Below are 13123 nucleotides of genomic sequence, written 5' to 3'. Positions count from 1 at the left end.
AATAGCACATTCAAGTGCTCTATCACGGAGGACATCAGAAGGACATCAGAAGGACATTGCACTGATAAAAGAGACCTTACAGTCAGTTCATGCTGCCTCAACAGTTTTCCAGTTTTGATGCCCAGATGTCTGGTGAGGCTGGTGCTGAGCATCTTCCCTGGATCTGAGTCTCCACAGCATGATAAACTGCCTACACCTCATTTTTATTAAGATTTTCACGTAGTTGAATTTTTACTCTTGGGTCAAAATCTAAGAGGAAGGCAGATTTCTCAGGAGTAGGTGAGAAGAAGGCATCATTCACTAGGGTCAGGTGGGGTTAACAACAGCTTGAGACGAGGGATGGCCCCTCCACACCACCGAACTGGTGTATTCGCAAAACTGTTGCACCCGTGCAACCAGCCATGCTGCACAGCTCACTGCCAGCCTTGACACTCAATTTCTCACCAAGCAAAGCAGTTTTCCCGAACATTTTGTGCTGCAAGACCTCTCCCATGGCTCCATGTAGCTGAAGCAGTATGTGTCGAGAGGCTGGAGAGAAGGATGCAAGGGAAGGATTGGCAAGCCCGCTCTCCTCCCTGTTCTGCAAACAGCCACTTGAGTAGCATTGGTTGAGTCCCTTCCACTTCCTGTGTTCAGTTTATACCACCTATGACACTACTTTAAGTTGATATTATTTATATATTTGCAACATGGTTTAAAAAATATATTCCTTTCACCTCTGTCACTTTGATACCTGTATTCACACTCTGCTAGGTCAGAATTGTTATTGCCTCTCCTGGTTTAGATTTTGGCTGCAATTTACAATTACAATTACAATTGTAATCGGTAATTACACACATTTCACGGATATGAGCTAGTATTTTATGGATTGCTCACCATAACTAAAATCAGCTTATTCTTCCAGTTGGTTTGCTGATTGGTGTCTTCAAGTTTTCACAAATTATTTAAATCTCTGGAGAGGAGCATTTGCTGCAGTGGTCAGAAGGGTCAGAGTCAGTAAATCCAAGAAGCCTGATCTTTAAATGAAGTCCTATGCCAGAGTTAATCAGAGAGTCTGCAGCATCCCAGCCCACAGTTGTGTTCTCTGGGCCCTGAAAGAGATCTGGCAAGACTCATGCCTCTGGAAGCTCCTTCTTATGGTGTCCAATCCCCTGTCTACCAGAAAGAGGCCTGAAAAGACCTCCTATTTCTTCTAACTCTTAAAAATAGAATAATACTCTCAGTATTAATTTTGGCAAGCAAGTACATTGCAATTGAACTTAATGCCCCTATTTTGTATACTGAGAGCTCAGTATATTTCTCTTTTCTAAATAATTTTTTATCATACGTGACTGTCAGACCATAGCCTATAGTAAAAGTTACCTGTATTTAGAAAAGTCTGTACCTGTCAGTTTATAGAAGTTTATTAAAGGATTTGGTGGCCTTTCTTTCACACCTTGAGCTTGCAGTGACTCTTCCAAAGACAACTGTAGCACAAAACAGAGGAATCTCACCCCAAAGGCAAAAAAAAAAAAAAAAAAAAAAATAGTGAATGAGGAAGAGATAGAGGTAGAAAGAATCAAATAAAGTGGACAGACTGGAGGACTTCTGGTTTCCTCAGTTCTGGGACATGGCATAGGGAAAATGTGGGACAAAGTGCTGGGATTGACTAGTAATGAATCCAAAAGAGTTAGGTAGTCTGAGGAACATATGAAGAGAAAGTGAACATGAGAGCTGAGTCTGAAGGAGAATGGAGTCTAAGACAAAGCATCCAGAGAAGGGTCATGAATGAGCAGGTAAGAGGAGCAGAAGGCACCACTTGGAAACTGGTGGTAGGGCAGGAGACACAGACAGTGCTGGGCAAACAAGGTGAGGCTCACATCTAGGGCACACAAACCACAGCTAAAACCCAGACTCCCCGACTATTACTGTGGCATTCAGCCAAGAGCAGGGCAGATGAAGTAGTGAACTGCACTTCTGTCCTTTGACCCTGAATTAAAGTAAAATCCAAAGTTTATCTAGCTCTTGGCTTCCAGCCTTTCAAGCAAACACCGGCAGAAGTGACTGAATGATTGCAGCATGAAAGCAGAGGTACAGGCTGAAGGTCAGGCACAGATTCAGCCCTTAACTGTAAAGCCTGAGAAGCTTCTCCTTCACCCCAGCTTCCCCCAGCAGTTCCCTTCGCAGCAAGCAGGAAACCCCTCTTAGCTTACCTAATGTTCATGACCAGATATCAACTTTTTTCCAGTCCCTCTAGCCTTGGTGGCTGAGTTTTACTTGGACCAGAGTTAAGTTCACTGTGTTTGACTGTCACCAGAGAGCTGTGCCATCCCTCAGGGTCAGAGGAGGTCTGGAACATGCTACTTGCTGTGTCCCCTGTTAGCCTGGTGACCAGTGCCTGGAACACCACCTAGCAAATTGTCACATCCTCTGTCAGCATGGTTGAAAAGGCAGAAATTCTTTTGCTTTTTGTGCTCTTACTACTATTGATTTTTAAAGCCTTTTAAATTACAAATATAATATTAAGGTATTATTGATGATCACAAAATCAAGCTCCTACAAACTGGGAAAAGTTAGAACCAAAGTGACATTTCACACCTGAATTATGAAGGATGCTTTAGTTGTTGCATAGATTTTAATGCATATAGTTAGCAAGACAGGGTGGGGCACAGTGGTCTCTTACTTACAGCTGATACCCTGCAGAATTAGGTGCTATTCCTGCCCTGATCACCCAGCTCCTGTGGGGCCAGAGGCGAGACACTCACGTGTCTTAGAGCTGGCTGCTAGCTGTTCCCCCTGAGCTGCGGTGCAGGCACAGAGAGGCAGCTGCCAGCAGTGGGATCTGCACATGGGGTGTGCTCTGAAGACTTCAGACTATCAAAACGGATCCCAAAAATTAATAACTACTTTTTGACTTAACCTTCTCACCTGGTTTCTGCAACTGTGAAAAGGGGAAAGTCATGGCCGGGGAATGAATGTTTGCAATGTACCATAGGAAAATCCTTGAAGCTTTGAGCAGTCTGCAGAGCATCATCCTACAATGAAAAGAGTGTACAGTTCTGGGCAAATGCTTGCCTGTGGAGCACCATCCCCATGCTCAGTGTGAGGCAGAAGGGGTTCAGTGGAAGAAATATCACATGTGATCCTGTGGTAAAGCAGGGTCCATGAGGGTATGCACAAGGAGAACCCACAAAGTTGCACCTGCAATTCTTGTGTTCCTGAGCATGAAGATCACAAGATTGTGTGATCAGACTTCTGTTTTTATTTTAGAGGCAAAAATTGAGCTTTTTTGAGTTTGAGTGGGACATTCTTCATGGACCACAGTATATTTTTGATGAAGCCCATTTTACTCTGTTCTGTGAAATAATTAATCCTAATCCTGCAAGATTTCCTCCTATTGTGTTGTTTCCCTCCTTTAAGCATTTAATTGCCCTCCAGGGGTTTTATAGTTCTTTTACAGAACTGCTGCAACAGAGAGAAAAAAACTGTGTAGGACTTGTAGTAGGGAAGCACCACTAATCCTCTGAAGTTAGCAGATTTTGGTATATTATTATCTGGTTGATTATCTGCTTTGAGTCCAGGAGCTGCCTTATGTGCCTTTATCAACCAAACAATACTTCCATGGCTGCCTGACCTTCAAACTGAGCAAAGGTAATACGTGATGTGTTTGGACATTTGTTGATGAAGTTAGTTGGGCTCTCTTGTTGCTGAAATTAGAAGTTTGTTGCAGGAGGTTCAACAGAAGACATCTACAAAGCTATTGCAGGAAATTTAATTAAACAAAGCATCTTGTTTCAGAATGCACACACGTAAAATAAGATTAAGCATTAAATATAACAGAAACTCTTTGTCATGCAAAGCTCGATCCTGGAGGTGTAGGTGTTAATCAGTGTAATACCATTGTACTGAGCCCTTCTGCTACCTGAGGATATGACTTGCTATTAGTGATGTTAGTATGAGTTAAGTTAGGTTCAAGAGGGTTTTCCTAGACAAGAGAAGCATGAAATTCAAGGCCAGAAATGGGAGGAAACAAAGGGTCCAGTTCAACTGCAGTGAGCTTCAGGTGGAGAGGGTGCAAGCCTCCTGAAGACAAAAAACATGAGGAAAAGCAGAGGAAAGGAAGTCAAGACAAAACCTGTGAGGCGGTTGAAATGCATCCAAAGCTAAAATCGGCTCTTTTGAGTTTAATGTGTTTTACAGTGTCCTAGCTAAGCTTAAACCTGTCCCTCTAAAGCAGAATATGCACTCTGTAGATGATGGAGAGTCTTGTGAATGTCATTCAGTTTTAAAATGCCAAGAGAGTTGTAGTTTTTTCAACTGACTATACCCACATTTACTCTAGCAAAGTTTTTTTCTCATTCCTGCTCACTGCAGTGGAAGCCTTTGAGATGGGCAGCATCTTTCAAGTGGCTGACAGCCACGTATGCCCTCCTCAGTAATAGTAAGGCTTGTTACAGAGCTCACAGCACCAGGACATTATCATAAGTTGCCATACACAGACTATGCCCAATATAGAACCAATCAAGGAAAAAAGACTCCTTAGGCAGATTTAATTATGCATAAAGTCTGTTCTGGGACATTTTCAAGTACTCTGCTGTGCTCTTCATAAATTCATATTTTAAACAAATCTGACTTGGGAAAAAGTATAATATACCATTTGTGTAAGAGACAGTATGGTGTTAAACACATCATGTATTACACAAATACCAGTAAGATCCAGTTGTATAAACTGATGCAAACTGGGCTCTGCCCTCCTCAGGAATTAATTCTGGTTGATGGCCACATGGTCACAGGTAGACTGTATCAATCTTTCTTAGACTAGCACTTATTTTGGAACATCCAGTGTATTTCACAGCAGCAGAACACAGTCACACAGAAAGGGCAAAGCAATGACCCCCTTTTTCAAATATCAGCTCTTTGATTATGCAGCTAAATGCCCATCCCACTGAGTGTGTGTTTTCTGGAAGGTAAGCACTGCTGGATCCTACCAGTGCTGACATACATCTTTGCTGAATGTCCAGTTACAAGAAACAGTTTTAGACAATTTTTTTCCTGGAATTCTTGGTGTTTCCTGCATGTTGGTGTTGTAGAAACTTATCTGGAGCAAATAACACCAGAAACTTGCGCAAGAGGCCTTAAGTAATCACCAAAGGGGGAGGGGGGCATTTGGCATGTTTTTTCTACAAACAGAGGAGAGCATAATGATTAATCTCAGGTTTGCATCCAGGTTTAAATTGCACCAAAAGACTGGCAAAGAGCATCCTTTCAGTCAGAGTTCTTGCTCTTCTCCTGAAGATGATACCTGTGAGGATCCTCTGTGTGTTCCTATGCCTCAGCATAGCCTGGGTATGAGTTTGATTCTTTTTGTATCTTTCTGTTTTGAATAGTAAGCATTTATTTAATGTTCATTCATGAGCTAGATAAATTTTGTCTGTCACCTAACTTGTAAAATTCAATGCACACATATATGCAGCATCTTAGTGTAACCACTTCACTGATGAAGTTTCATCAGTATTCTTGAGTATCCAGCTCTCTATAATTTTGCTTAACTTGGTTTTGCTGAATCTGCCTGGCTTCAAGAGCAGCAAAGCATATCCATTACCATGAATTCAAACATTCATAGGTGATTCTCTCAGTCTTAAACGTAACTTGCTGGATGCTAGTGGCTCCAACCATTCAGGAATTTACATATTTATTAGGATGAATTCTACTTTCCTTTGGACAGCATTTCAGCAGGATTTTCTACCTACAAATGACACACAATAACCTTTATTATGAAAGATACATTTAAAAACAAGGGTTCTTGTGGCAGCAACATCAGCTTAAACTACAACTAAGTAAGAATCAAATTTTTCATAAGGAAGGAGATAAACTTGATTTTCAACTGTGTTAATATAACCTTTCTTTTTTTTCTCATTGAGGACTCAGTCCATAACCTTATGTTAGATTCTTTACATTTCTCTCAGAAGCAGTCGTATTGGAGTTGTCAATGTCTAAAGGGCATTTCTGGATATATGTGCTGCTTTTAGGAGGCACTTGGGCCAGATCAAATCATTAATTAATCAAACTACTGAATTTGAATCTGCTGATTTTTATAAAGACAGTCCAGTTCCCTAGAGTGGTTCTGACCCTGGAGGCTAGAATTAGGATCCCTTTCTCAGCTTCAGAATTAATCATCAAACATATTAAGAAGTGGTCATTAATATTTTCAAGCATTAATTATAATGTTTGAAAAGCACGAAAGGTGCACAGAGGATTTCAGTCAGACCTAATTACATCTTAAGCCCTAAAGCACAACTTTCTTAATGAAAGAAAGAAAAAAAAAATATGGTTTTTACTAAGTGATAACACTGTAGGAATCCTTATCATGTTTTGGCCTGGAATTAGCTTGTATATATCACTTTTTTTCTCAGGTTTGAAGAAAACCTCAGCATATTTATTTCTCTTCTTTCCATTACCACAGTGAAATGCATCCAGCACTGAAATAGTTATTTTAATTGTGTTAGTAGTTTTCTTGCTCTTTTTGTCAGGCAAAACGGTGCTACAAGCTTACAGTTAGCAACTGTGATTAAAATCAGAAACACTGAAGGGAAAACTCTTCTTATATATCTGTAAGTCACTTTTGTGTAGATTGAAGGTGGTAAAGTGACAATAAGAATTTTAGAGTATTGCAGCAAATGGAAATGGAACATAGGATTTTATTATTATTTCCTTTAATTTAACCAGTTAAAATCTAATTTCAAGTTAATTTTATATTTACACACAGGACAAAATATTTCTGTGGAATGATACGATCATAACATATCCTGAGCATCATTAGCTCTTGACATAGAAGCATTAATTTTAAAAGATGTAAAGCTTTATTCTGACAAAACAAACAAAACCGTATCTCACAAGAAATGTTGGCATAAAATCCTTGCACTGTTGGGTGTGATGCTTACCAGATGGCTGTGATTGCCTCCCATCAGCTGAGTGTTTGAGGACATCGGCACTAAGTGTCTGCTCCCTTGGCAGCTGTTCACTTAATCTTGGTTTTGCTTTTCCCCTTTTTCCTCCTGGCAGGCACAAGACGGAGGGAGCACCTTTGAACAGGTGGGTGCAGGAGTGCGTGGTCCCAGGATTGTGGAGCACAAGTCCCCGTCCAGCTGCCAGTCTGAGAAGAGCTGGCCCATCTGTGCGGATGACGACTGGGTGAGCGATTAACTCTGGGGTGAAAGTGGGGCCATCTGCAGGGCACCCATGGGCCTCAGCTGCATCAGCCGCTGGATCACTCCAACAGGTGCCACAGGCCAGCACGGGATTCAGGGTTAAGGCCGAGATAACACTTCAGGTCAGGGCAGCCTGGGGAGATCTCCTGTGGGAGAGAAAGAAAGAAAGGAAGAAAGGAAAAAATCAAGACAAAAGAAAGAGGGAGAAGTTTGCAGCGGTGCAGAATGAGAAGAGAAACTAAGTATGGAAAAGAAGGATTAAAGAAACAAAGGTTAATCCTAGAAAAACATAAGAAGTGTTTCTTTTCAGAATTTTGATATTGCCACTTTTGGAGGCCATAAAAGAAAGGAACCAGAATGAAAGTTGTGAGAAAAAGAAAAGAAGTAGCTAGGAATCACATACACTCACTAGTTAATTTTCAGGAAGTCAGATTACAAGATGCTCGGCAAAAGTTTCATAATAGTTGACTAGATATCTTTGTATATAAACTGTTAATTTGTGTCAGTCTTGCCTCTTGCATCTCAGTACATTGCTATGCTACATTTATTTGATGACTTCTTGGCAAAGAGCTTAAGTCTGTAAGAACATTAAGCTTTTCTGAGGAAAACTTTGCTTAAAAACGCTGGCCTCTAACATCCTTGCTCAAACTGGATGACAGACTTCTAACAGCAGACCTTTAGGAAATATATATATGTATACAAAATCTCACCCATGAAGAACAGAGGAGAGGGAAAATTAAAGGTTTACTTGTTCCTTATCCCACAGTTATGGCAGGTTTCTGAGGATGTGCTTCATTGATTCCATTATACAAGATGTTTACTCTTGAGGATTTTAGCACAATTTTTTCCCTCTTTACATTCTAGGGTAGCAAATGTCCATCAGGATGCAGAATGCAAGGACTGATTGATGAAAAGGACCAGGATTTTAGTCAAAGAATAGAAAAAATCAAGAAGCTGCTCTCAGATAATCAAAACAACTATAAGAAGTCCAATCAGATAATTGTGGAAACTGTGAATGTACTAAAACCAAACCTGGACAGTGCTCAGCGTGAGTGTCTTGCACCCAGTTTTATTATCCATTACTGAATTATTACTTTTTTGTGAATAAGCCGTATGTAGTCAAAATACGGGCTGCACTGGACATTATTACCAAGAAACAGAACAGTCATAATAATAGACTCTTAACTAGTTAGCAAAAATTAATGTAATTTTAATCTGCTCAGTACTATGAGAAATATGTTCTCAATTATGTGTTTAATCACATATTTTAAAATATGATACAGATTTTAAAAAGAAAGAAAAGCAGATGTGCATAGCTGACTGTGAGGCATTTCTGTTTCAGAGCTTGATGAGACGTATGGTCGCCTGTCAGGAGAACTGAGACGGAGAATTGTGACATTAAAGCAGAGAGTCGTCACTCAAGTAAACAGAATTAAAGCTCTGCAGAGCAGCATCCAGGAACAAGTGGTGGAGATGAAGCGCTTAGAGGTAGGTCTCTGCTAAGCACTTCCCATTCTTTCCAGGGCTTAGCTACAGAAAGGGGATCTATCTGTTATGGTGAGCAGTGCTCCAGCTGGGAGGAAACATGGTACAATTCTCAAAAGATCTGACTTGCTGAGACAAATCCCCAAAGGAGTTGCTTTCTGTCCATCCTGGTTTTCTACTTCTGCTCTCTAGGAACCAGCATGAATTCTGTGAGTTCCTAGTCCCATCTGCTGCCTCTGCTCTCAGACAGGCAGCAAGGATGCTCCATCTGCTGGTAACTGCTTCTGTAGGAGGTGTTTCCCCTCCTGTAAGGAGTTGCTGAGCAGTTAGAAGGAAGATGCACTCTGTCTATCCCCAGTGCTGCCACTGCTGCCAGGGTTGGCATTAAAACCCGTGTTTCCAGGTTGCAGCCAGTTCTTCTGATAATAATGCAAGGAAAAGTCCTGGCACAGTGGTTTTGCTCAGAGGCTCATTTTGATTCCCAGATCAGAAATCCACCATCTGGATCATTTGAGAAAGCAATGGTAACCCCAAGATGTTGGACCTCACAGCAGGGCCGTGACAGACTCTGGGACAGGTCCAGTGTCTTCCCCTCTCTTTGGAAGGCCCATTTCTGCCCTAGTCCCCACGGAGCATGTCCAACTCTGCAGCACTCCTTCCAAAACCAGGAAGACACCCCTACACCCCAAAAATAAAGGGAGCAGAGGTTGGGAACCTCCTACAATATTCTTTTTGATGGAACTCATGTGCACTGCGCTATTGCACATGTTGTATTTACAATGGAAATAAACCTATGATGATATCAAAACCAAAAATTGGAAAACCTCAGCTGTGGGTGGGAGGTACTAGGGCAGTTCTCATCTTTCCCCTGTTCAGTATAAGATATCCTTGTTTGAGAAAGTCAGGAAAGTTCCCTAACCAAATTACTTCTCTCTGGTTATGTAGGTGGACATTGATATTAAGATACGAGCTTGCAAAGGAACCTGTGCTAGAAGTTTTGATTACAAGGTGGACAAAGAAAGCTACGACAACATCCAGAAGCAGCTTGCCCAAGCCAACTCCATCAACTTGCACCCAGAGCTTCAAGCAACCACCTTGAGTACACTGAAAATGAGGCCACTTAAGGACTCTAATGTTCCTGATCATTTTAAGCACAAGCCTCTGCCAGAAATGCAAGCTCTGAACATAATTAATAATATCAAGCAGATGGAAGCGGTATTAGAAAGACCAGAAGCAGATGCAAAACCCTCTCGAGGCGACAGCTCGTATCACATGGCAGAATCAAGGGGGGATGGACCTTCACACGCCAGCAAATTAGTTATTCCTACTCATGGGAGAGAAACCCTTGGTCTGGGAGACAAAACCTCCTCCACTGTTCGTAGATGCACCAAAACTACCACCAAAAAAATTGTCTCTGGGCCTGATGGCCCTAGAGAAGAAGTAGTTGAGAAAACAGTTTCTTCTGATGGCTCAGACTGCTCCTATTTAGCTGGAAATGTTGGAGGGGAAGGGAGCACATACCATTTTAGTGGTTCAGATGCCTTGCACAAGCTAGAGACTGTATTCCCTGAGCTAGAGTCATTTTTTACCCCTGACTCCCCATCCACTGCTACTAAGCACGTTAGTGGATCTAGCAGCTTCTCAACCAGCAGACACACAACCAGCACAGGCAGTAGCTACACAGGTACAGCAGCATCCAGTCATTCAGGGACTTACGGGGGAAAAGACAGATTTGCAGACTTAGGAGAGGAGGAGGAAGATGACTTTGGAGGACTTCACCTTCAGCCATCTGGATTCCCATCTGGCAGTGCAAGTCGCTCCAAGACTGTAGTGACCAGCTCTTCTAGTTTCAACAAGGGAGGCTCCACTTTTGAAACCAAATCACTAAAGACCCGTGAAATAAATGAGCAGCTAGGTGGGTTGGAACATGATCAGAGTGCAGAGGATACCCCAGACTTTCAGGCACGCAGCATCAGACCGTCAGGAGGGAGGCGAAGGACACCCAGCACTGGGAAAGGTAGTTATTGAGGTAATGGAGCCGAACTCCATCCATAACCAAACTGACACAATGATTTTAGATACTGTAGTACAACAGTGTGATGATAAAGTGCAAGCACTGTGTCTGTTGTTACCACCTCGGAAACAAAAGGGAAAATATTTCATTAATACTCGGGTATTACATAGACAATTCACGATTTAAGAAGTGTAAAGTTTTCTTTCCTGAATTCTTTTTAATGTTGCCTGTCACTATACCTAGCATAGTCCAAGACATGTTTAATGATTTTCCTGAGCTATTGGTGTTTGGATTCCTCTGAACCTTTTATTAAACTTTGCTGGTAACTTCTGTCAAACCAGATCAACTTTTTTTTTTAGACTGTGATGATATCCGCCAGAAACACACTTCTGGTGCCAAAAGTGGCATTTACAAAATCAAGCCAGCGGGATCCAATAAGGTTTTGTCAGTTTATTGCGACCAAGAGACCACTTTGGGAGGATGGCTATTGATCCAACAGAGAATGGATGGATCAGTGAATTTTAACCGGACCTGGCAAGACTACAAGAAAGGTTTCGGCAGCGTGGATGGCAGAGGGCGAGGAGAGTTTTGGCTGGGCAATGAGAACATACACTTGCTGACTCAGAATGATACTCTCCTTCGGGTTGAGTTAGAGGACTGGGATGGAAATGCTGTGTTTGCAGAGTATCTCATGCAGGTAGGGTCTGAAGCTGAAGGGTACGCCCTGGCCGTGTCCTCCTACGAGGGCACTGCCGGGGATGCCCTGATCACTGGCTGGGTGGAAGAGGGCACCGAGTACACGTCCCACGCCCAGATGAAGTTCAGCACCTTCGACTGGGACCAAGACCATTGGGAGGAGAACTGTGCGGAGATGTACGGGGGCGGCTGGTGGTACAACAGCTGCCAGGCCGCCAACCTCAATGGCATTTACTACCTGGGGGGCCACTACGACCCCAGGTACAATGTCCCCTACGAGATCGAAAATGGTGTAGTCTGGCTGCCATTTAAAGCCTCTGACTATTCCCTCAAAACTGTTAGAATGAAAATCAGGCCCATAGAAACCCTGTAGAAAGACAGGCCTTTAACATGTGTTATGACTACAAGTTGAAAAGATTTTTTATACATGTATGTATGATGTACCTTTACCCCATGAATTTGAAGGCAACTGGACACATTTGCAGATTAGAAACAATAAACAGTGATTAATTATCAACAAGACTTTTTGGATCTTATTTTTAACTGACAAAGAAATATTGATTTAAAAACCCTTTTGATATGAACTTTGTCTATGTCTATGTCTTTGGCAGCTCAAACCTTGACTTGAGATAAAAATTTTTAATTTGAATTATTTACTTTGTTTAGGAGTGCTAAAGAAGTAAAAATATTTAGAAGTATGTTCATAATGAAATTCTGGCTCCAATGATACGGACTGTGAAAGTCTAACCAAGTTCAACATTCACACTCTCATTTCCATTTCAAGGGGAGCACAACAGCAGTGGGAGTCAGTTCTCAGACAGAACCAAGGGTGGTGTGGGGTCTCACTTTTGCCACACACACATGGAGTACACTTTGATAAAGAGTGCATGCATTTTAGGGCTGGCTTTTAAGGATCTCCTAAGCTTTGATTTTATAAATATGGACATAGACCTTCCATCCCATTGATGAATCCTAGATAGCTCACCCTGCATTCTTGTCATTTCAAAATAAGACAATTCCATGATAACTCATCAAAATGCAACTCCCAAAACAGGCTGTTATTTTCTACCAACCACTAAAAGGTTATGACTCTAACCAGAACAAGCAAGATGAGGAGCCACCTGAATATTTTTTAGCACATATGCCAAGCAAGGATTCTTCTACAGATAAGGGGTTTAAATCCGCTTGCTGACAGTGTGTGGTAAGGATCATTTAGAAAAAAGCTGGCTGCAGGGAATACCAGTTATATTGGTCACACAATTGCAGAAGACCACATTGTATTTCCCTTTATACCTTATGGCATAAAATTACACAAGTATTTACACTGTTTAATATTTCTGTGCTTCTAGAAGCAAGTGTGAGCAAACTTCCTTACCTCTAATCTCACTGACATGTTGCATTCCATTTAACAAGATCATCAAATACTGGCAAAGCAGCTCACTTTTAGTGTTTTTTCAGTGCTTCTCAAATACAGCCACTGTCCAACCTTTTCAGAAAGATGGCTGAAGAGCAAAGACATCTTTACAGTCATGTGTGAGGAAGCGTCTGTACTTTTCAAAAATGGGTTCCCACTTGCACATTATATTTTTGTTCCTTAGCCTCAGTGGAAGCCTGCCTGTGTGGATGCTGAACATTTGTGCTCCTTTAGTGAGAAGCTGCCATTATGTCTCCTTCTTGTCCTCCTGGGCTTCAGAGGTTAAATAAACACTAAAGGTTTCAGGTGGGATCCATCCACCCCTAG

At 41.8% G+C, this 13123-nt stretch overlaps 1 protein-coding gene across 1 annotated transcript; it reads left to right on the top strand.

The window, feature by feature from the left end:
• The first annotated feature begins 5218 nt into the window (after positions 1–5218).
• FGA (fibrinogen alpha chain) lies at positions 5219–11904 on the top strand. The gene is made up of 6 exons (XM_048305216.1): positions 5219–5325; positions 7042–7170; positions 8052–8235; positions 8530–8675; positions 9618–10689; positions 11046–11904. The coding sequence occupies exons 1-6, from the start codon at positions 5275–5277 to the stop codon at positions 11753–11755; spliced, it is 2292 nt and encodes a 763-aa protein (XP_048161173.1). The 5' UTR covers positions 5219–5274; the 3' UTR covers positions 11756–11904.
• Positions 11905–13123: the final 1219 nt, after the last annotated feature.

The sequence above is a fragment of the Corvus hawaiiensis genome, chromosome 5 (assembly GCF_020740725.1).
Source record: "Corvus hawaiiensis isolate bCorHaw1 chromosome 5, bCorHaw1.pri.cur, whole genome shotgun sequence".
NCBI classification, from domain to species: Eukaryota; Metazoa; Chordata; class Aves; order Passeriformes; family Corvidae; genus Corvus; species Corvus hawaiiensis.
This window is presented reverse-complemented; position numbering and strand designations above follow the sequence as displayed.